At 46.4% G+C, this 22,279-nt stretch overlaps 1 protein-coding gene across 8 annotated transcripts in view; it reads right to left on the bottom strand.

Annotated features, from left to right (window-relative positions):
• Window positions 1-22,279, bottom strand: part of TRPV3 (transient receptor potential cation channel subfamily V member 3) — a 36,447-nt gene extending 14,168 nt beyond the window's left edge. Inside the window, exons 1-8 of one of the 8 annotated variants that reach the window (XM_080982905.1) lie at window positions 20,730-22,279; window positions 12,745-12,843; window positions 11,074-11,184; window positions 4,674-4,706; window positions 3,582-3,689; window positions 2,974-3,060; window positions 2,058-2,215; window positions 722-862 (exon numbers count right to left, since the gene is read on the bottom strand). In XM_080982905.1, the coding sequence (XP_080839031.1) occupies window positions 722-862; window positions 2,058-2,215; window positions 2,974-3,060; window positions 3,582-3,689; window positions 4,674-4,706; window positions 11,074-11,184; window positions 12,745-12,839 (733 nt within the window). In that variant the 5' untranslated portion in view covers window positions 12,840-12,843; window positions 20,730-22,279. Of the gene's footprint in view, window positions 1-721; window positions 899-2,057; window positions 2,216-2,973; window positions 3,061-3,581; window positions 3,690-4,673; window positions 4,707-11,073; window positions 11,185-12,744; window positions 12,894-20,729 lie in introns of all 8 variants that reach the window. The other 7 variants (XM_080982901.1, XM_080982900.1, XM_080982902.1 and 4 more) reach the window with 7 other exon arrangements.

Raw genomic sequence — 22,279 nt, 5'->3', positions numbered from 1 at the left:
GATGCCTGTGGAGAGCCTGAAATTAGGGTGTCCCCACTTAGGGGAGATTTAGAGCTGATAAAGGTAAAGGGACCCTTGACCATTAGGTCCAGTCGTGGCCGACTCGGGTTGCGGTGCTCATCTCACTTTATTGGCCGAGGGAGCCGGCGTACAGCTTCCAGGTCATGTGGCCAGCATGACTGAGCCGCTTCTGGCGAACCAGAGCAGCGCACGGAAACGCCGTTTACCTTCCCGCCAGAGTGGTACCTATTTATCTACTTGCACTTTGACATGCTTTCGAACTGCTAGGTTGGCAGGAGCAACAGGAGCTCACCCTGTCACAGGGATTCGAACCGCCGACCTTCTGATCAACAAGTCCTAGGCTCTGTGGTTTAACCCACAGCACCACCCGCGTCCCGATTTAGAGCTGATATTCAGAGGCAATACTGTCTCCAATGGTGGAGGCAGGACATAGCCATCCTGGCTAGTAGCCATTGCTAGCCCTATCCTCCATGAACTTGTCTAATCCTCTTTTAAAGTCCCCCAGGTTGGTGGCCATCGCTGTCTCTTCCAGGAGCCAATTCTACGGTCCGCCCTGAATCTTCCAACATTCAGTTGCATTGTATGTTATAGTCCAAAGTTATGGTGTGATGAGGGGAGCAAGTATGTCATAGGGGAATAAGTTCTAGGATACTCATCACAATATTCTTTCAGGTTTGAACGCAAAGCACAAATACTGTACCTCTGTAGGCCTCTTCTGTGTATGCAGCATTGATGAGTCTTTCTAAGATCAGGTTTTCTTCTGCAAATGAGAGAAGTATTTTCACAATTTCCTTTGTGTTCTCGTTGATGTTTAGCAAGGCTTTCATTAGGCAGGTCTTGCCTGTGTCAGAAGAGGTCATTTTTTTCATCAGATAGTCTGGCAAAATAATAATAATAATAATAATAATAATAATAATAATAGTAGTAGTAGTAGTAGTAGTAGTAGTAGTAATTAAAGCAAGTGCTTACATAAAATCCTAGCATTGGAGGGAGGCCATTGTAGGTTTCCTGCTAAGTTCAGGAAATCCAAAGGATTTCCACTAGATGGCTACCCATCTTCAGTTTCAAGAGCCCTACCAAGGGAAAGTGCACTGCTTCTCTAGGTAACTGGTTCTATTAATTAACTGCTCTTGCCATTAAGACGTTTCCCCTAATGTATGAGCAAAGTCTACCATCCTTTAAACTACCACCACTGGGTGGGGGTGCCCAGTTGGCAGTGGCAGGGCTTTCCTGGTGGTGGCTCCCCATTTGTGGAAAACACCCTTCCTAGTGAGGTGTGTCTGTCTCCTTCCTTATTATCTTTTAGGGAGAATCTAAAACAGAAGAACGAAAGCAGGATACCTAGTCCAACATCCTGTTCTCACTGTGGCCACCTGGATGCCTGTGAGGAAACTCACAAGCAGGATTCGAGCATGAGGGCACTCTCCCCTCCTGTGGTTTTCCAGCAACTGGCATTCAGAAGCATTACAGTGGTACCTTGGGTTAAGAACTTAATTCATTCTGGAGGTCTGTTCTTAACCTGAAACTGTTCTTAACCTGAAGCACCACTTTAGCTAATGGGGCCTCCTGCTGCTGCCGCTGCACCGCTGCTGCACGATTTCTGTTCTCATCCTGAAGCAAAGTTCTTAACCCGAGGTAATATTTCTGGGTTAGTGGAGTCTGTAACCTGAAGCGTATGTAACCCGAGGTACCACTGTACTGCCTCTGACCATAGACGCACAGCATAACCATTGCGGCTAGTAGCCATTGACAGACTTCTCCATGAATTTGTCTAATTCACTTTTAGAGCCATTCAAGATGGTGGCCTTCCCTGCCACCAGCCATTCGATAGCCAAAAGACACTATTCCTAGCAACCCATAAATTATTAGCTGTGAGAGTAGGTCTTGGTTTTTAGAAGCCTTTAACTGTTTTTAGAAGCTTGTTTTTCAAAACTGTTTTTAGACATTTTAAGTGCATCTTATTATTGATATGTTTGGCACTCTGGGCTCCTTTGGGAAGAAGGGCTGGGTATAATTTTAATTTAATTTCTGAATACCTTGGACTGTCAGGTTTCTGCAGGCATGGGACCGATCCTTCACTTCGGCAAGGAGGTGCTGGAGTTCTTCTATATTGCCCTCTGACACTGCCCGAAACAGATACTTCTTCAACTTTTTCCGACGGTTGTTTTGCCGAGCGCTTTGAGATGAATTAGTGCTGGATTAAAAGCAGAAGAATGTTGACATGGAAGCAGAGAAATGGTTGCAGATCAGCCGGGAATTTCAAATCTCTCTTCAGCTGCAAACTCTCTTACGGTAAGCCTGCCCTGTATTTGCAACGTGAGATAATAATACTGTTCCACCTTGTAGCGCTGATAAGATAATTTGTGCAAGATGCTCTAGATACTCAGATGCACACTACGTTTGGGTAAAGGGCTTTGCTTGTAGCTTGGTAAGTTTACAACCATTTCCTATTTGTCCAGCTACTGTATATGTATATAGCATTAAGGACTTAGCTGAGCAAGCTTCAGCAAGAACCTGGGTTTAGGATGTGAACCAGGGTTAAATGATAAGTCTGCATCAGACCTCATCTGGTTCCTGTTCTCTTTGAAGTTGTTTGCTACACATTTTGTTTTTGATGAAGGTGGTGATTTTATTTCCATCTTGCCCTTCCAGAGTTGCGCAGGGCAGCAAACACCAAAATGGTAAAACAATACAATTAAAAGTAAGATAAATATAAATACTAAGCACTTGAGAACAGTTAAAAGCATCTAAATGTGTTTAAGAACATCTACAAAATTCATTTGATTGGCAATCATTCCTAAAGGCACATCCAAATCGATATCTAGCCTGGTGGCTTTGATTTTCAGACCACACTGGTGGGAAGGAGAGGAAGATCTCAGTAAATCTAACCTGTGTCAGCACTGAATCTATAGAAAATCCCTGTGCAGAAATGCATCATGTGTGTTCACTCACCAATAGCTGTCTGCATTTGGGGTGTATTCAGTCATGTCATCTTGGAGGGACTGTGGAGAATCCATATCTTCGCAATTTGCAGATGCACTGGATGCAAAAAAAGAGGGTGTGGGAAGAAAAAAAAATTAAGGTCAGAAGAATATCAGCTGCAATTACACAGGAAAATCAGGAAACAAAAGCATCTAGAATGAATATAATTGGCGACTAAGACTTAATTTGTAGCCTTCAGACAAGGAGTGCCATAACAAAAATGTTTATACTGGGCAAAACGGATGGCCATTCCTGCCCCCTGTGGCAGCAAGTCATGTGACTGACAGGTGGGCAATCCTGCCCACCTGTCGAAGTGGCACTTAGGATGGTGGAGTAGATGATAGGTGGGCCTGCTGCTGAGCCTCAGAGCAACAGCTCAAGCAAACCTCCCCACCCCCACCCCACCCTACCTCTCTTCCCTAAGGGTGACAAGGCTGGGAAGCTGGGAAGAAGGCTTTTTGCTTGTGACGCTTGCCAGGGGGCTATCTTGCATTCGCCCTGGTGAGCAGCATTGCGGAAGCCCGACGGCGCCTTTTCCAGGCAATGTGAGGGAAACAAGCGCCTTATCTGGTACGTACCACGGGCGGATATTGGAGTCCATCGGCTTTGAGAAGACGGGAGGTGACGTCCGGCTTGGTGTGACATTGGTGTCGAAGGCTTCAATCTCGAGAAAAAAGTGGGAACTGCTGAATACATTGGATCGAAGCTATTATTAGTAGGAGGGCAAAAACAGAGAGCGACAGGCCTAGCAGCCACCCCCCTGTCCATATGTGTTTCATTTTCCAGAGGGGCAATGAAAAAAAAGCTCTGCACTGGTGCATGGCAGATATATGTGGGACCTCCACACACAGGGGCAGTCTACCTCTAATTATGAAATCCTGAGGACAACAACATGGGGAGGGCTGTTGGCTTTGTACCCTCCTTGGTGTCTTCTTGGAGGCATCTGATTGGCCACTGGTTGACCAATCAGACTGATGCACTAGATGGACCTTTGGCCCTGCTTCACACCTTCCTCGAATGTTTTTTGCCCAGCTGGAAATGTGTCCTTGAATTCTGATAAGGCCTCTTGCTTGTCTGGATGAAGGATAGAGTGTGGGGCGTTTCCGTGTGGGTAGAAACTAACCTACTACATAAAGGTGAAAAATGCACCTGTTGCTCCACCAAGTTTTGTCTCTGGCTACGCCCACCACAGGCAAGTGGCCCTCGGAAGGTTGGCTAGCAGGCAATGCGGCCCTTGGTCTTAAAAAGGGTTTTCCACCCTGAATCAGAGAGCTTGTTGCAAATTTAAGCACCCGCTTTTCAACCCTTTATGTTGTCACTTCCACCTAAATAAAAAATCAGGTAGGGCTATCAGGCAGATGTCAGTGGCCCCGCTCAGCAATAGGACCCCCAAGCATACCAGGGCCGGCATTTTTAATGGAGTGAAGTATTGTGCAATACCTTCTAAATAGGTCTCCCCACTCCCAGCCCCCAGTATTATACTGTAAAATTACATAACAGCACCACTGATTGAATCCGTGTTTGACCAAAAATAAAATTTAAAAATCCACATAGGTATCTTTCAGAGAAGCCAAAGGATTTGTGCGTGTATGAGAGAATACAATAACTGAATAAACAAACGCTAGCAATAATTGTTAAGGAGGTCAGTTTGGAATGTGGGTCATACCTACCAGCCAAAGAGGGGGATGAGACCAGTGATCTGCCTGAGAGAGGGGGGTGTTCCAAAAGAGGAGGGGGAAAAACAGAGTCAGGTTTTGAGTCTAGCCAGCAAAAGAGAAACAAGTTTGATTCCCCACCCACCACCCCCTGGAGCTAGCTGGCAAGAAGGAACACTTGGGGACTAGAAACATGTGTGGCTGTGGAATGTGCCTGCTTGCAACCCATCCACTTCACCTGCATATCTGCAAGAAGCAGGTAGTACAAACAGGCCACAAGCCCAGTGTTTCAGCTGTCATTAGAGGTTGAGGAAGTTTTTTGGGGTGGTTAAAGGTAAAGGTAAAGGGACCCCTGACCATTAGGTCCAGACTCTGGGGTTGCGGCGCCCATCTCGCTTTATTGGCCTAGGGAGCCGGCGTACAGCTTCCGGGTCATGTGGCCAGCAGGACTAAGCCGCTTCTGGCGAACCAGAGCAGCGCACGGAAATGCCGTTTACCTTCCCGCCGGAGCAGTACAGCAAGAGCCGGTGTGGTATGGTGGTTAGGGTGCTGGATTCAAATCCCTACTCAGCCAGGGAGCTCATTGGGTGGCTTTGGGGCAGTTCATTGACTCTCCGCTTAAACTGCTTGCAGGGTTGTTGTGGGGACAGAATAGGGAAATGGGGAGGAGAAACAACCATCTTGTGCTCCTTGGAGGAAAGGCGGGGCAATAAATTAACATTGAAGGTTGTTTTAAAAATAAAATAAATAAATTTAACAGGGCAAGACAGCACCTGGCTATCTTATGAGCCAAGGTAGCATATCTGATCCATGCTCATAATTTCCAGTCTAGCCTACCTCACAGGGTAGTTGTGGGAATAAAAAGGAGGAGCACACAGCATCTGTGCTGCTTTGAGCGACTTAAGGGAAAGATGGGATAGAAATGTACCGTATTTTTTGCTCTATAAGACTCACTTTTTCCCTCCTAAAAAGTAAGGGGAAATGTGTGTGCGTCTTATGGAGCGAATGCAGGCTGCGCAGCTATCCCAGAAGCCAGAACAGCAGGAGGGATTGCTGCTTTCACTGTGCAGTGATCCCTCTTGCTGTTCTGGCTTCTGAGATTCAGAATATTTTTTTTCTTGTTTTCTTCCTCCAAAAACTAGGTGCGTCTTGTGGTCTGGTGCGTCTTATAGAGCGAAAAATACGGTATATATTTAGGAGGGCTGTGCCTGCCCTACCTTCCTAAAAATAGCCCAAGATGGCTAACAACATCAGGAATAAATGCAACAACAAAGATTAAACATTTGTAAAACGGTGAGATGAAAATGCCACCTATAAATGGAACAAATCCATCAGCCGTATGGCTTGTGGAGTAAGTCAACTGAGAACTGCCTCCAGGTCAAACTGGTGAAGCCCTTTCTCCCCCTTTGCTCTGAATTTAGTGCCTTGTCTCCAAGGGTGAGAAGCTCACACCCCACATTCCCACGCTCTGGGCCTCTGTGGGCAGATTCCAAAGCCAGCGTGTGACACATTTCTCTGGGCTTACACAGCAAAACACAACACACACAAAAACGTGGGTGTTTATAGAACAGAGGGATGGGATGGGGAGGAGAGAGAGAGAAAGCCGAGGGAACATCAGTCTCCTGCCAGAAAACAGTAGCACAGCGGCTTTTGGAAAGCCCCGAGAGGCAAGGTGGGGTGGAACAAGCTGTTTACATTTTGCTAAGATCAGTTTAAAAGCAATGGCAATAGCAGCCATTGAAAGCAGAAATGTCAGTGCATTGTGCACAGTGATTCTTGGGAGCAGGATGAGGATAACAGCCCAGAGTGTTGTTTACTTCTGTTCAAGCCCTGCATCAGTGTGTAAAGTTTACCACTGGACTCAGTATCCTCAAGTTCCTAGTCAGTAAGGTGGCAAAGATAGGCTAGTATGGAGCCAGAGTTGGGGGTTGAATAGGGCTCCTATTTGTCTGTGCACACCTCCTCTGCCTCTCAACTAGCAAAAGCAAAACAAAAAAACAAGAAAGGGTAAGTTTCTAGTCCTCAAGGTGGCAAAAATAGCCTAGTTTGGGAAGGAAAGTGAGAAATTGCAAAGGACAGCTGTGTTTTGGTTTGCTTATTGTTTTGGAAAGTGAGAATTCAACAAGGCCAGCTTTAAATGCATCTTGAATTGAATTTCACCCCGTGTGTGTGTGTGTGTGTGTGTGTATCCTAAAAAAATGAGATACCACTGCACATATCTTCATAAAAGTGCCTTGGATGCAAGCACATAATGGCTGCTTTTGTCAGCCAAAAAAAGAGGTGACTATACTCCAACCTGATGAGTTCCATCACAACCAAAGCAAGCACTGTGTGTGTGTGTGTGTGTGTGTGTGTGTGTGTGTGTGTAATCACAGAATATACATACAGTTGTATACTGTCAAAATTTAGACCGTAGGCTCTTGAGGGCAGGGATGTTTTTGTTGTTGCAGCTGTTGTAACTGCATGTGTTACTCTGTCAAATGAAATGCCTTTTGATTGCACTATGCAAATGAATACCCTGAGCAAATAACTAGCTCAAGACCTGCTGAGTTTGACAGGTGAGGGTGGGGAGGCCAGGTCACCTTAAGGCTTTATCCTGAGAGTCAGAGGATGGAGCTTGGAAGCTCAAAGAACAGTGCTTCATATGAAAGAGTGGAGCCTGCTTAGAGCATGGAAGGGTATCTGATTGGGCAGAGGTCTGAGCTTAGCTGTGATTGACAACTCAGCATGGAACTCCTCAGGTGTGGAGGCGTGGCCTGGTGAGCATGGAGGAGGAGCTAATCACAAAAAGTCTTCCGCAGTGTTTGAATGATTGAAGAAGAGTTTTTAAAGCTGTTTTAGGGGGCTCTGCAGATGCCACAAAATATATAGGGCACTGGATCCCACTTAATTCAAGCGAGCCAAGCAGAGGACAGCCTGCCCACCTTGGTTCTGGCCCATCACTCTTGCAGTTAAATCAGCTACTTGTAAATGTGGAGAAGTACAGTAAAGGATCCAAAATGCTGCAGATATCATACAGTTGTAGAGTTTGAAGGGACCACGAGGGTCATCTAGTCTAACCCGCTGCAATGCAGAAATCTTTTGCCCAGCAACGGGCTCAAACCCACGACCCTGAGATTAAGAGTCTCAGGCTCTACCAACTGAGCGCTCTCTAGCAACGATTAATTTTGAAAGCACACATGACGCACCATAACTTAGTAGCTGAGCATCTGCTTTGCATGCAGGAAGCGGCAGGTTCAGTTGCCAATGGGAAAAACTCCCTACCTGAAATTCCTGGACAGCTGCTACTGCCAGTCAGTGTAAAGAAACTGGTGGCCCTCCAGATGTTGTAGGACTCCAGCTCCCAGCAGCCAGCATGCCCAGTGGACAGGGATTATGAGAACTGTTGTCTGGCAACACCTGGAAGGCCACAGCCTCTCTGCCCTGGCATACACAACACTGAGCTAGGTGGCAGATAGTTTGGCTCAGGCATAAAGCCAGCTTCTTACATGCACAGCCAGAGAAAGCTGAATCGCCTGTGTGCAGGCTGACTCTGATACTAGTTATACAAGGAAGTGGGAAATGAATGACTGAAGATCCTTCTGGGAACGACTGAGGCATTATCCATAGGTACCCAGCCACGAATCACAGCCTTCTCACCCTTTGATGGCACATCCCACTGCTCCTGGGTGTGTTGCTATTCTTCCCTGTTCAAAAATGGGCTTGCTAAGTCAACCCACCTGTACTTTCAGGTAAAGGGGTGCGAGAGAGACAACATCAAAAAAGAGGCATGAGAATCATAGAATTGTAGAGTTATCATCTAGTGCAGGCATCCCCAAACTCGGCCCTCCAGCTGTTTTGGGACTACAATTCCCATCATCCCTGATCACTGGTCCTGTTAGCTAGGGATGATGAGAGTTGTAGTCCAACAACAGCTGGAGGGCCGAGTTTGGGGAGGCCTGATCTAGTGCAACCCCTGCATTGCAAGAATATGCAGCTGTCTCGTATGGGGATCGAACCTGTTAACAGCAGCATGCTCTAACTAACTGAGCTATCCAGGCATTGAAACCTTAGAAGAGCCCGGCTGTGCTGGACCAGAGCAAAGAGAGGCCACTCATCCTGTTCTCACAGTGGCCAGCCTGATGCCCCCAATGGGAAGCCCACACACGGCACCTGAACAAAACAGCCACTTTCCCTGCCTGCAATTCCCAGCAGCTTCTATTCAGATGCCTTTGACCATTGAGGCAGCCATTGTGGCTGGTAGCCATTGATGACCTATCCTCCGTGAATTTGTCTAATCCTCTTTTAAAGCCACCTGATCATTCCAATCCGCAAGCAATCCCAGAACCTTCAAATTGGGTCGAATTGAATAAAAACATCCCACTTCAAGAGCGCTGCAAAACTCCGGATTTAGAAACCCTCCCATCGGTGCCTGATGGACAACAGCAGAAGAAGCAGTGAGACATGTAATTAAATGGAGCACAGAGGAGCATTCCTTGCAATTAAATCTGCTCACGTGGTCCCTGTTGCTTACACCATAGGAATGTTTTGGGCCGCACCCCGTTTTCACCAGGAAGACAGGAAAGTGTATTGGCTACACCCGCCTTCTTGGGCTGGTGCGGGAGGCTTAAACCTAACAGCTGGATATGAGTGGTTGATTAGAAGTGAGGTGACGAGCATTTATCTTGTCTGTTCGACGTATTTCAAGACGAGTTACAACATCAACAGAGCCATGAGCAGGCATGTGAGTTTCCCGGATCTTGTCATCAGTCTCCATTTTAAACAGGATTTAAATAGAATGGATTGTGGAATGCTCTTCATAGGAAGGCCCACCTGGCACCAACATCATCATTGTTTCAATGCTAGCCAAACACTTGTTTCGTTTTCTTGGGTGTTCAGGCAGTGCCAATGATATTACTTATTGTGGTGTGGTGTCTAGGGTGTCCGTCGAGGACCTGGGAGACCAGGGTCTAAATGCCCACTCAGCCATGAAGCTCACTGGGTGACCTTGAGCCACTCACTGCATCTCTGCTGAACTTACTTCGCAGGGCTGTTGTGGGGATTAAACAAGAAGGGGGAGGACCATGTAAGCCAGAGCTCCTTGGAGGACAAGGTGGGGTAGAGATGTAGCAGTTCATAAATGGAATGAAATAAATCTTGTTAAACAGATTGTTTAAACACATTAAATCTGTTTAAAATTGAACATGTGAAATCTATTTTTTGTGGCTTGTAAATCACTATGGAACCTTTTAATGGGAAGTTATATACAAATTTAATTAAACCAGAAAGGGAGGAAGAAGGAAGGAAGGAAGGAAGATTGAGAACTGAAGAGAGCAAAGGATGTCAGGAACACAGGAAGCAGCCTTCAACTGTGTGTCGCTTTAGGTCAAGCAATTTCTGCATCTAGCCCATTATCACCTGCTCTGACTGCCAGCTGCTTTCCAGGGTGTCAGGCAGAAATTGGGTTTCTCTCATCACCTGCCACCAGATCCCTTTTTAACTGGCAATGCCAGGGATTGAACTTCCAACGTTTTGCATGGAAAGCCATGTGCTCTACCAAATGGTGCAGCTAGGTAATTTTAGACCCTGGAGTTACACCCATCTTACACCCTCATGCTTTGTGCTGTCATGTGTACAACTTCAGTTATGAACCACACAAATCACATTTGTCTACCTCCCCTCCCCTACTTCAGCTGCTATTCCTTTCTTTACAACTGCTTCTGCATTCCTGATATATCACAGAAAACAATGACAAAAAAACCACAGTTGGTTAAACCTGGTTTTTAAAAAGAATACTCTGAACATGTGCAGATGGCCCTCTTGAATCACAGAACCATCATGGCTACAGAGATCTTATGTGGCATCATAGACTGTATCGGAGATGCAGGGACCACCTTGACACCATACTGTAGATTTAAAAGCTTCCCCCAAATGATTTTGGGAGCTGAGAGAGTGCTGGGAGTTGTTATGAAAAACCCCTTTCCCTTCACAGAGCTACCAATCCCAGCTCGGTTTAACTATCAATCTGTCTTCAGAGAGAATTATGGGATTTGGGAGGTCTCATAAAAAACCAGGGCTTTTTTTCCAGCCGGAACTCAGTTCTGACACTTCTCAGGTGAACGCCATTGCCATGATAAGCGAACAAGCTCTCATGATGAGTTTGGGCACCTCTTTTTCTAGAAAAACAGCACTGATAACAACAGCTCTTCGGGGGAAGCTGTGATGGTTTAAACTGGCATGAATGTGGCCTGAGTGACCACGGTCCAGTCTCTCCTTCCCTCCCTCCCTCCCTTCCTCCCTCCCTCTCTCTCTTGACCTAGCCTACCTCACTAGATTGTTGTGACGATAACTGGGGTGTGCTGAAAAAGAAACTCCATGTGTGCACCTCAGAGGACAGGTGGAGTGTACACGTGTGATAAATAAATGGAACATTTACCATGCGGCTACTGGGTTGGTCAACTTTCGAGGGCTGCCTTGTCCCTCTGCAGGCTTCGTGGGGTTCCTCAGTGTCTGGCGTGTCACCTCTGAGCGCGTGGAACTGTTTCCGCTGAAAAAACACGGCCTTTGAGGTGAGTGTGTCGTAGAAGCCCTAACTACAGGCGGTCGCTCTGCCATGGTTCAGCTCGTTTATATACCCATTACCACCGCCCTCCACCAGTGGGTCTCTTAGGCCTTTGCTTCTGAAAGTGGAACTTTGCACATGTTGAAAGCCATCGCCACCCATGGATTTGCCGCTTGAAACGGTAGCCGTGTGTCCAGCTCATCCAAAATCCATACTATATTTCAGCGTTCTTCAGTTTGGTGGTTGTGGGGGCCGACTCAGATGTTGTTTGGACCACAGCTCCCATCGTCCCCAACCAGCTTAGCCGGTGGTCAGGGGTGATGGGAGTTGTAGTCCAGCAACATCTGGGGACTGAAGAACACTGCCATATTCAACATACCCTGTATCCTGACATCATTAAATGAGAAATGTGCACCTTCCCCCTCCAGAAGCAGGAGCAGGGGAACAAGCAGGGGGTGTCAGTGTCCCATTTGCTGTGGGGGGCGGAAGAGAGGAAAGGACTCAGCACCACGCTCCCACCCAAAATGGCAGCACCGTATATTTTCACAGAATCATAGAGTTGTCAGGGATGCCAAGAGTCATCTAATCTAACGCAATGTAGGAATGCCAACTAAAGCATCCATGGCAGATGGCAGAGTTTAAAGCATTCCTGTTGATTGCATTAATACCATAACCCTTCCTCCAAGGAATTTGTGACGCTTCACGCCCTTTAACCTCACAACATCCCTGTGAGGTAGGTTAAGCTGAATTAAAAATTTTGTCCCATCACTCAGTGAGCTTTGGGGCTGAGTATGGATTTAAACCTAGGCTCTCACAGCCCTAGTCTCACATTTACACACACACACACACACACACACCCCTCCACCCAAGCAGGCAAAAGGCATTATCAGAATTCAAGGACACATTTTCAGCTAGTCAAAATCGCTAGAGGAGGGTGTGGGGTGTGGCTAGGGGAAGAAGGGGCATGGAATGGGGTGTGATATAGCAAGAGTCCCCCAAGGGGACTATAAGGTTGTGTAACTTCAACTCTAAAAATTACACCGGTCCTTGGAAATGCGTTGCCAATTCATCTTGTGAGATTTCCAATCAGAGCTTTCCAAACTGTGTGTTGCGACACGTTACTGTGTCGGCTGCTGCGTGGAGGTGTGAATGCTCCCCACGCTCCTCCCAGGGCTGGAAAGGGGTTAGTTCAACCTCCGGTTTGCTAGTAAAACTGAATTACTGTGTCACGAAATGACGCAGGTCTGTAAAGTGTGTCACCAACATGAAAAGTTTGGGAAGTTCTGTTCCTAGTGATGGAGCCTAGATCTGCGCAAGCTTGGGTGCAAATTTACAAAGGCGACCTGCTGCTTGAGAAGAGAGCGTGACTTGCCTTTTTCATAAGAGCAGCCTGCTGGATCAGGCCAGTGGCCCATCTAGTCCAGCATCCTGTTCTCACAGGGGCCAAACAGATGCCCATTATGTTTCTGAAAATCTCAAACAACACAAATATCAAAGATGCCCATTAGCTGCCTTTGCAGCAGTTTGCCTGATGCTGCTCCTTACCTTTTCTTCTCTTGGGGAGCTGTCGGCGGGGTCCCCGGCGGATTTGCTTTCTTGCTGCCCATGAGAGGAGCCATCTCCTTGCTATCTCTGATCATCGTCCTGGAAGAGAGGATTCCGTGGGTCAACTTGGCTGTCCGTACAAAATTAACCTGCATTAATGTAGTGCGATATAAAAATAAACAAATTGCTTGATCTCACAAAGAGTGAGAGTGCATTCAGTTGCAAGTCTCTCGCCTCCCACCCCCTCAACCCCACATACACCTGTGTTCATCCCAAATGTCAACAGCCTAAACAGGTGGTCCTGTTTTATTGGTTGCCTTATTACCTCATCGCCTATCCTTGTTTAGTTTACTGTTTTATTATTACTCAACTTGATTTACCGCAACAATTAGACGCATGTTGAAGCCCGATTGCAGCCACTGTGACTGACTTGCAATTTCGTTTCTGGCTAAAACTTTGGACTAACATGTTGTTGCAAAGATTTGGTTCTGGTTTGATAGAACTCTGCAGACTTTATCGGAATGACTGCTGGAAGGAAAAAACGAGGCAGGAAGAGCCCAAACAGCATAACTGGGACTCACAAATCCTCTAAAGCAGAGAAGCAGTTGAAAACTGACACCGCCATCCCCAGCCAGGAAACCGAACAAATCGTAAGTAATTGAAATATACTCGGAGTCGAGTGTGGATTTCATGCTCTTTATTCAGCTCATAGTAGTGAGGAATGAAAGTTCCCCCAAAATATCTGCTTTATATACATTATTTACACAATGGGTCACACGTGATTGGCTAATTCTGGGATTCTCCTGTAGGCCAATCAGGTTGCGGATTCACTTCCACCTGGAGCTGGATTGGGTGGTTCCTGTGGACCAATCATGCTGCTGCATTGTTCTAGGACCAATCAGACTGCTGCATTCTGGACCCTATTGTTCTAGGACCAATCAGACTGCTGCATTCTGAATCCTATTGTTCTAGGACCAATCAGACTGCTGCTTTTTGGATCCTATTCAACTCAGTACATAACAGTAATGAAGCCATGGGAACCCCCTCCCTTTCAGGGTGGGAAGGAGATGATCTGCCACAGAGGACAGGAACAAGAGGGGTTCCCCCTATCCCAAACACTGACCCACCCATCTCATTAGAACAAGACAGTAGAGGAGCTTATATTCAGCAGATTCCAGACATGCACCCTTACCAAGAAATTTGCATGATGTCTGCAGAAACTATGGTCTGATTAAAATAGCCAATACAGAGGAAAATTTGGACATGTGCTCCTCCTCCGCAAACTCTCAAAGGGTTAAAAGGAGGACAAGGCACAGTTGTGTCAGTGTTTCACCAACCCGAGTCCCAGAGGTAACAAGGTCTTGCCAAGTCCTTCAAAAGAATGAGGCAGTGCTCAAGATCCACCACAATTTGCACAGATGGACGAATTACAGGTCAATTATGGCGCCCTTATCTCGGCTTTTGAACTGCCACTACCAAAAAGTAGATCTGGAAAATTTCCATTTTCTGCCCAGCATAAGAAATACCAAACGCTTACTTATGACTTTCGGTAAGCCTGCCCTCCTGTCCCGACTTGTGCAGATAAAAAACATCTTATGGTGGACTCACTTCCTTTACCCAATAAGGGTCTTCAAGGATGAAACAGTGAGACAGCTGATCTCTGGCAGGGAATCCAAGCCAATTTTCAAAAATGAAACTAAATTAATCAACAGAAACGTCAGTTGCATGAAGGGGCAGGATAAAACCTTGAGTTTAGAACTACAGTGGTACCTTGGGTTACATACGTTTCTGGTTACAGACTCCGCTAACCCAGAAATAGTACCTTGGGTTAAGAACTTTGCTTCAGGATGAGAACAGAAATCGTGCTCCGGCGGTTCAGCGGCAGCAGGAGGCCCCATTAGCTAAAGTGGTGCTTCAGGTTGAGAACAGTTTCAGGTTAAGAACACACCTCCGGAATGAATTAAGTACTTAACCTGAGGTACCACTGTATAAGAATTCAAGAGAATATCAGTAAGCATAAGGTCTGAGATCTCAACTCAAAATGAAAGGACACTGGAGCTGGAATCAAAACATTCAAATATACGTAACAGCTCTCCATCCCGAAGAAGGCCACATGTGCATCTGCGCGATCCCTTCCCAAGTGATAGTGATGAAGAGGGGGAGTTTGATAGCTCTGACATTCCCATGCTAATAACCTTCAAGGAACTTCATGTCACCGACAGACAGCTGAAATCTCACAATAGTACTCAGGCCTCACACAGACTTTTGCCCAATCCCTCCAGAACTTACGACTCAACTGGTGCCTAGATATTTACGCTTACACAGGAGGACCAGCTGTCCCCATTACATCTCTGGCAGAACAGGACAAAGGAGGTCCCTGATCGGGAAGCTGGCTCTTTGCTAGCCAACAGTCCTCACTTTGCAGCACATGCCTCTCTAATTCCTCCAAAGGCACAGAAGGAATTAACAGCCCCCCAACCATCTCATGAGGGAAAGAGGGACTGACAGCTAACAGGCCAGCATAATGCCAGCCTGGAACGTAGCTGGATGGGCTGCATCTATCAGGGATAATTGCTTCACTGACTTTTTATCTTAACATCACACTCTTCTGATTCAGGAGACCTGGACCAGGGATGATATACCATTAAATAGATATTCCATTTTTATGGGCTAATAGCCGTAAATAAATAAATAAATAAATAAATAAAAGATATTCCATTACAAGGGAGACTGGCATGGGGCTTGGGATCACCACCGTTGAGGGGCGAGGGAGGTATGGCGGTGGGGGCAGATATTGTAGGCAAAGGGGTTTGAGATACAAAGATGCTCGAACCCCTTCCAATCTGCACCCCATCCCAAGGGACGAAGGTAGGGCGAGCAGGAATTACCTACCTCCGTCATTGGTGCTGTGCAATGCCAGGTCTATAGGCAGCAAAACCGCCACCCTGAGAGACTTTTCCCCCTCGCAGGGGGTTGACCTGAGTTCACGAAGGTGAAATAGTTGCCTTGCATGAGATGGCATCCCCTGGGTTTCTCCTTCCTTCACCAATCGCAGACTGTGGGTCGGGGGAGAGGGATGGCGTTGTTAATCTGTGAGGATTGCTCTTTCAGGGCTCTGCCAGTGCCATTGATCTCTGGCATTGAATGTGTTAGCCCGGTGTGGGGCACCAAGGAGAGCTAGGCTGTCTGGCTGGTGTACCGGCCACCTAGCGCACCAGCAGCCACCCTGTCAGGCCTACTGGAGGCAGTGGCCGGCTGGGCCTTGGAGTTCCCTAACCGACTGGTTTTGGGGGACTTCAATGCCCATGCTGATGCCGCCCCCTCTTCATGGGCTCTGGACCTGGTGACACTAGGGCTCTCCCAGTTTGTTGTGGGCCCTACACACCAAGCAGACCACACACTGGATTTGACATTTGGCACAGGTATAGATGTGATCATGTCCTCCCCTGTGGAAGTGCCATGGTCTGATCACTACGCTATGAAAGCCAGGATTGACCCCCCGCCACTTGGGTGGCGAGCCTATTTGGGTTCGTCTATGGAGGCTGATGGATCCTGATGGATTCTGTCAGATCTTGCAGGACCCTGTCCCCCTGGCGGCTCATTAGATGAGCTTGTCGAGAGCTGGAATAACCAGCTCTTGGCAGCCATCAATGAGATCGCACTTAGACGCCCTCTGCGACCCCAGCGAAACTGGGCCCTCCATTATTTTTATTATTTTTATTATTATTATTACACCAAAAAACAAAAATACAAATGAAAGTAGAAATAAACACAATACTTTCATACATCTTGTTACATTCGGTTCAGGTTATGTCTTTTCAGGTTGCGTCCCGCGGCGACCTGGAAGTACCGGAAAGGGTTACTTCCTGGTTTCGCCGCTCACGCATGCGCAGACATGCAAAATGACGTCATGTGCATGCGCAGAAGTGGCGAATGGGACCTCCGCACACACAGACGCAGGTTGCGTTCTGCTCATGTTGCGAATGGGGCTCCGGAACGGATCCCATTCGCAACCAGTGGTACCACTGTATTAATTACAAAACTATAAAGCAAAAAAAAGGTCTTTGGACTATAGACCCAACCTCCCGTCTATTCCCTGTTTCAATTATATGTTATTTGTTGCCAGTACACACTTTTATCATAGATTAACTAATGCTTAATTTATCTTAGATATCATATCTTTCTTAACACTACTATGGAACTTATTCAAATGCTGCAACAGAGTTTAAACTGCTATAATTATTTTGCATATAAACTCTGAAGACCTCCCATTTTGAAACAAATTCCTGTTTTGGTTTGCTCTTTATTTTTTCTGATAGGCTATGTAACCGCATATTCTGTCAGTTTTTGAATCCATTCATGAATGGAGGGGATTTCATCACTCTTCCATTTTGTAGCAATAAGAACTCTAGCTGCTACTGTAGCATATAAAAAGATACCCTTCATTTTCTGCGGGATATCCAAATCTGTAATCCCCAGAAGATAAGCTTTTTTGTAATTCTGAATGTTATTTTAATGCACTAATTGCCTCAGTATATACATCTTTGGACACTGGGCTGGAGAACTGTGGTGCAAAATTCAAGGGAAATGTGCATTTCGAAGGATCTTTGCATTTCAGTTTGTGCATTGTTTCACAAAGTGTGAACATTTGCCTTTCAGTGTGAACAGAATTTAATTCCTCTCCCACCCCAGCCTCAAGTAATTTTGCATATTCCCACAGGTTGTGAGAAGCTCTCTGTGGCTTTACAAAGTCAACATCTCTGAGATTATGACAATCCTGGAGATTTAGGTTGTCTTTTCTAAACAATTGCTCATTGGCAAGTGTAGCAGAGTGAGCAACTCTCAAAAGTATAAAGGTAAAGGTAAAGGGACCCCTGACCATTAGGTCCAGTCATGACCGACTCTGGGGTTGCGGCACTCATCTCGCTTTATTGGCTGAGGGAGCTGGTGTACAGCTTCCGGGTCATGTGGCCAGCAGGACTCAGCCGCTCCTGGCGAACCAGAGCAGCGCACAGAAACACCGTTTACCTTCCCGCTGGAGTGGTACCTATTTATCCACTTGCACTTTGACGTGCTTTCGAACTGCTAGGTTGGCAGGAGCAGGGACCGAGCAATGGGAGCTCACCCTGTCACGGGGATTCGAACTGCCGACCTTCTGATCAGCAAGTCCTAGGCTCTGTGGTTTAACCCACAGCGCCACCCGCATCCCTCTCAAAGGTATAGAATCATAGAATTGGAAGGGACCGCATGGGCTATATAGTTCAAATCCCTGCAATGAACCACGAGAGTAGAACCACAAGCAGTATTATTTGTCCCAAAGCAACACGTTTAGCCTCCCAGTGTCCCAGAAACTGTTCCCAACATCCAGAAGCCTCTTTAAGCAACTTCCCCACCTCTCTTGAGGGCTTGAAACTTGGGAACCAATTTACCAAGCCTACACAAGCCCCATTCAATTCCTCTTCCAAGATCCACTGATGTGATTGGAGGGTCTATAGGAAAATTGCACCTTACTGTATTCAATGAAGGATCTCCCTTTTCCTTTACCCCCGGCAGCCCCCCACAAACATGCATATACTCCCCCTTCTTGACATGGGCAGTCATTCCCCCTTCCCAGCATCATATTGCTTTGTTTTTAACTAAAGGCAGACACTGGTGACATGAGGACATCATTTAAAGCAGGCTTCCTCAAACTCAGCCCTCCAGATGTTTTGAGACTACAGTTCCCATCATCCCTGACCACTGGTCCTGCTAGCTAGGGATCATGGGCCAAAAAACATCTGGAGGGCAGAGTTTGAGGAAGCCTGATTTAGAGGCTGTGTTAGACTTTGCAAGCAAATGTTTTCCCCAATTCCTTAGGCGTTAAAGGAAAATTATGGCATTATGCGTAAATAACCACACGTTTTCTCCTTAATTGTTGGGGTATGCAGCTGTTGGCCCTTGGTTGATTGTGCCATATCCTTTTCCTTTGATATATCACCATGCTGCAAGTCTTTCTGGGAACCAAACTAGATACTACTCCTCCAGAGGTGGGGTGGGGAAACTCAGGCCAACCGGATCCCAAATGTGGCCCTCCAAGCCTTTCTGTCTGGCCCTTGGGACTCTCTCATAGGCCACACCCTATTTCCCCAAGCCACACCCCTCTCTGACCCTCCTTCACTTCCTCCTTGTTTTTGTCCTGTCCAGAATGTGTCCTTGAAACTTAGAATTGACTCATTCTGGGCCTGGGGCTTTGTTTGGAGTACCAGAATTGGATGGAGGCCTGGTTATGCTCCTCCGTTCACCAGCTTTCTTACTTTCAGCAGTTGATTTGGCAGGGTGGGAGAAAGAGTCGTTTGACTGCTGCCGTTATTAAAACAACCGAGGGTCAGAAATCCTTCACATCACCCAAATATCATGTGGCATGCTAAAGATGCACCTCTTCACCCTGGCCTTTGACCCTTGACCTTGAAATGGCATCTTCTTCTCCCCTGTCCCCCCCATCCAGCTCAGTATTGTCTACACTGACTGGCAGCAGCTATCCAGGATTTCACAGGGGTGGCTGCCTAGCCCTACCTGGAAACAGGTACTGCTACCATCTGCATGTGAGGCAGATGTTCTACCACTGAGCTATGGCCCTTCCTCTAGACCAGTCGTCCCCAAACATTTCCCTTCATTTGAATGACCACAGACCACAGTTAATGATTTGTCTGCTATTTGTAGGGTTGCCATATTTCAGTAAGTTGTTGATCTTTTTTTCAGGAAGGCCCCCAAATTGTTGAGTTTTTAAAGGTTTTTTAAAAGGAATTTTTTGGCAGGATTTAACCCCCATTGCTGGTTTTCCATGTCATTTGCCCAATTTCTGAAAAATAATCCAGGACATTTTGGGAGGCAAACTTCAGGACATGTCCCGGAAATTCAGGGCATATGGCAGCCCTAGCTATTTGTCGCAACTGTAATGCACTGTACGAGTTATAGTTGTATTTTCACAGGCCTGCCATAGACTGCATGAATGAAGCTCACAGACCCGTCTGGGAACCCCTGCTCTAGACTTATACGGTAAGATTCTAGACCTCATGGTTTTGAATAAAGGGTTGATTAAACAGGAATACAGGAAGCTACTACCTTATTCTGCTGATCTGCTACTCTTCCCCAGTGAATGAGTAAAACCAGCAAGGCTGCTATATCTCCACATCTGGAGAACACAAATTATTTCACCCCCACCCACACTTTCTCACTGGTGCTTGTACATGAGCATTCTTTGGGGTTTTACTTTTAAGAGGACTGTTCAAATTAGATTTCCATAAAACACAACGCAGCATCTATGGAGCTAGCATGTATGAAAGCAAACAATCTGGCTGGATTTTTGCCAAGATTTTTAAAAAATCAGTTCCGATTATTTTCAAAGTTCTTTTCCCCCCACCCAATCCACTTTTAGCTCATCTCACATCTTTTAACAACATCTAATTCCCACCCCCCATGCCTTCTTCACATTTAACTTTTTATCCCGGCTTTTGACACTTGAGTGTTTAAAGGGGAGGTGGGAGGATGGGGCCACACTGTTCCCTTGACTGTAATTTATTTTAAAAGGTTTTAATGTTCTGTTTTTAAATGGTGAAGGGCAGGTGGGAAATCTAATAGATGATGACTTTTGTGGTGCATGTCTCACTATTTGGTGCTTAGGACCCTTGAGCACATTCATATACACTGAGCTGCTTACAGCAAAGTCAAGAACTGCAACAAAACTCATCACTACTCCCAGACAAAGCCTCAAAACAAATTAGAATGTCAAATGAAAAATGGAGATTAGACTGACGACGAAAAAAACCGAGCAGTCATTTTTGACCCCACAAGCTTTAAAAAATAAATGGGAGAGAAATGAAAACATATCTAGCAATGCATCAAGAGCCTGCTGAGTTTTTGTTTTGTTTTTTTCTGATGGAGAGAATCTCCTTAAGAGAATATCTGCTCAAAACAAAGATGTTTACGACACAATCACAAAGGCTCACCTTGGTTAAAGGATCCCCATCTGCCAAGAGTTAGGAAGAAAACTGGTCCAGAGAATACCTGGAGGGGAAATCCAAAGATCCTTGGTTGCTGTTACAGTTCCTATTGTGACATCCCTCAAAGGTGCGAAAGGACTAAATAAATATCCCGTCTCTCGTAGCTTAAAATAAATCCCCAAAACGTGAGGCAGGGACACATCCCTCGTCTGACTTGGGTGCAGTTTCCCTGGATAAGTATAGCACTGAGGTGCTTTTCAATGCCTGCTGAGTTACACAGGATCCACAGGTTGGCTACGAAAAGAGACAAACTTGCTAGACCACAAATTTCTTGGCTACTCAGAGCTGGGGAAAGACGCCACCATCGCCAATTATCCATGCAAAAGAGGTTGAGTCATAACGATGACGAAGGAAGGACACCTGAACATTATCTCAAAACCATCCGGAGAGCTTTCATCATTTTGATTTCTTTGTTTTTTCCCCCCTTCTTCTTTTATCGACACCCAGGAATCATTTGCAGTGAAAGAAAGCAGGCTAATTATCTTGCGGTCGGATTCCTCAGGTGCAGGCAAGAGACAATTAGTTTTCCATCCAAATAATGACGGAGGGCGCGTTTTAATAAGTCGAAAGCGTTTCGTGGCCAGTAGCACACTGATCCTCACAACAACCTGGCAAGGTAGGGCAGGATCATTATCCCCACATGAGCCTGAAGCTTGGAAACAAAGGTGGGAACTGAAGCAACAAGGATGAGGCAAGACTACTAGAACTTGGGCCGTCTGACATAATGGAAGGTTCGAAGATTCGTGGCAGGTGAAAGTACTTCATACAACAATGGAATTTGCTCTTACAAGAGGCAGCGATGTCCACCAACACTCCAAAAGGTGGTTACACAGATTAATAGAGGACACGTCTGCCAGTGTCTACTAGCCACAGTGACTATGTTGTCCGTTCCACAGTATGCCAAGTGCTGGGAATCACAACTGGGGAGAGATTTGCTGTTGAGCTCATGTCCTGCTTCCAGTGTTGCCCCTTGTACAGCTCAAGAGGAAGGAAGATGGACACAAAACTAGACAGAGTTTGCTCTGGCTGCGACTGCCTCTGCTGTTGGGCTCCCTGCCTTCTGCCCCATCGGTCCCAATGGGCACCAATCCCCACTGTGGGACAGATATTCCTCTGCTAGATTTCCTTGAAATGGAGCAGTTCCGTATTACTGAACGAGATGGCTGAATGAGGTTTGGGTGGGTGGGCCTGCCTCCCTACCAAGGTCCCAGCTCAACCATGGGCATCACAGCCCTGTTGCACAAAGATCTCTTTCAACCAAGAAGATATCTCATTTCTCATCAGCAATTCCAGCACCACAAGCATCCCCAAACATCACCAGGTGGAACCTGGAGGCAGGAAGCAACATTGCATGGAGGAATAGCACGAGCATGGCATCAGGATTTCAGCATTTGTACTGGGCTGCTAGGGCTTACATTATGTATATACCGTATTTTTCGCTCTATAAGATGCACCCAACCATAAGATGGGCTGCCCTTCTCCCTCCTCGGGGAAAA

Source organism: Podarcis pityusensis (assembly GCF_964106645.2).
Source record: "Podarcis pityusensis genome assembly, chromosome: 15".
Classification (NCBI taxonomy): domain Eukaryota; kingdom Metazoa; phylum Chordata; class Lepidosauria; order Squamata; family Lacertidae; genus Podarcis; species Podarcis pityusensis.
This window is presented reverse-complemented; position numbering and strand designations above follow the sequence as displayed.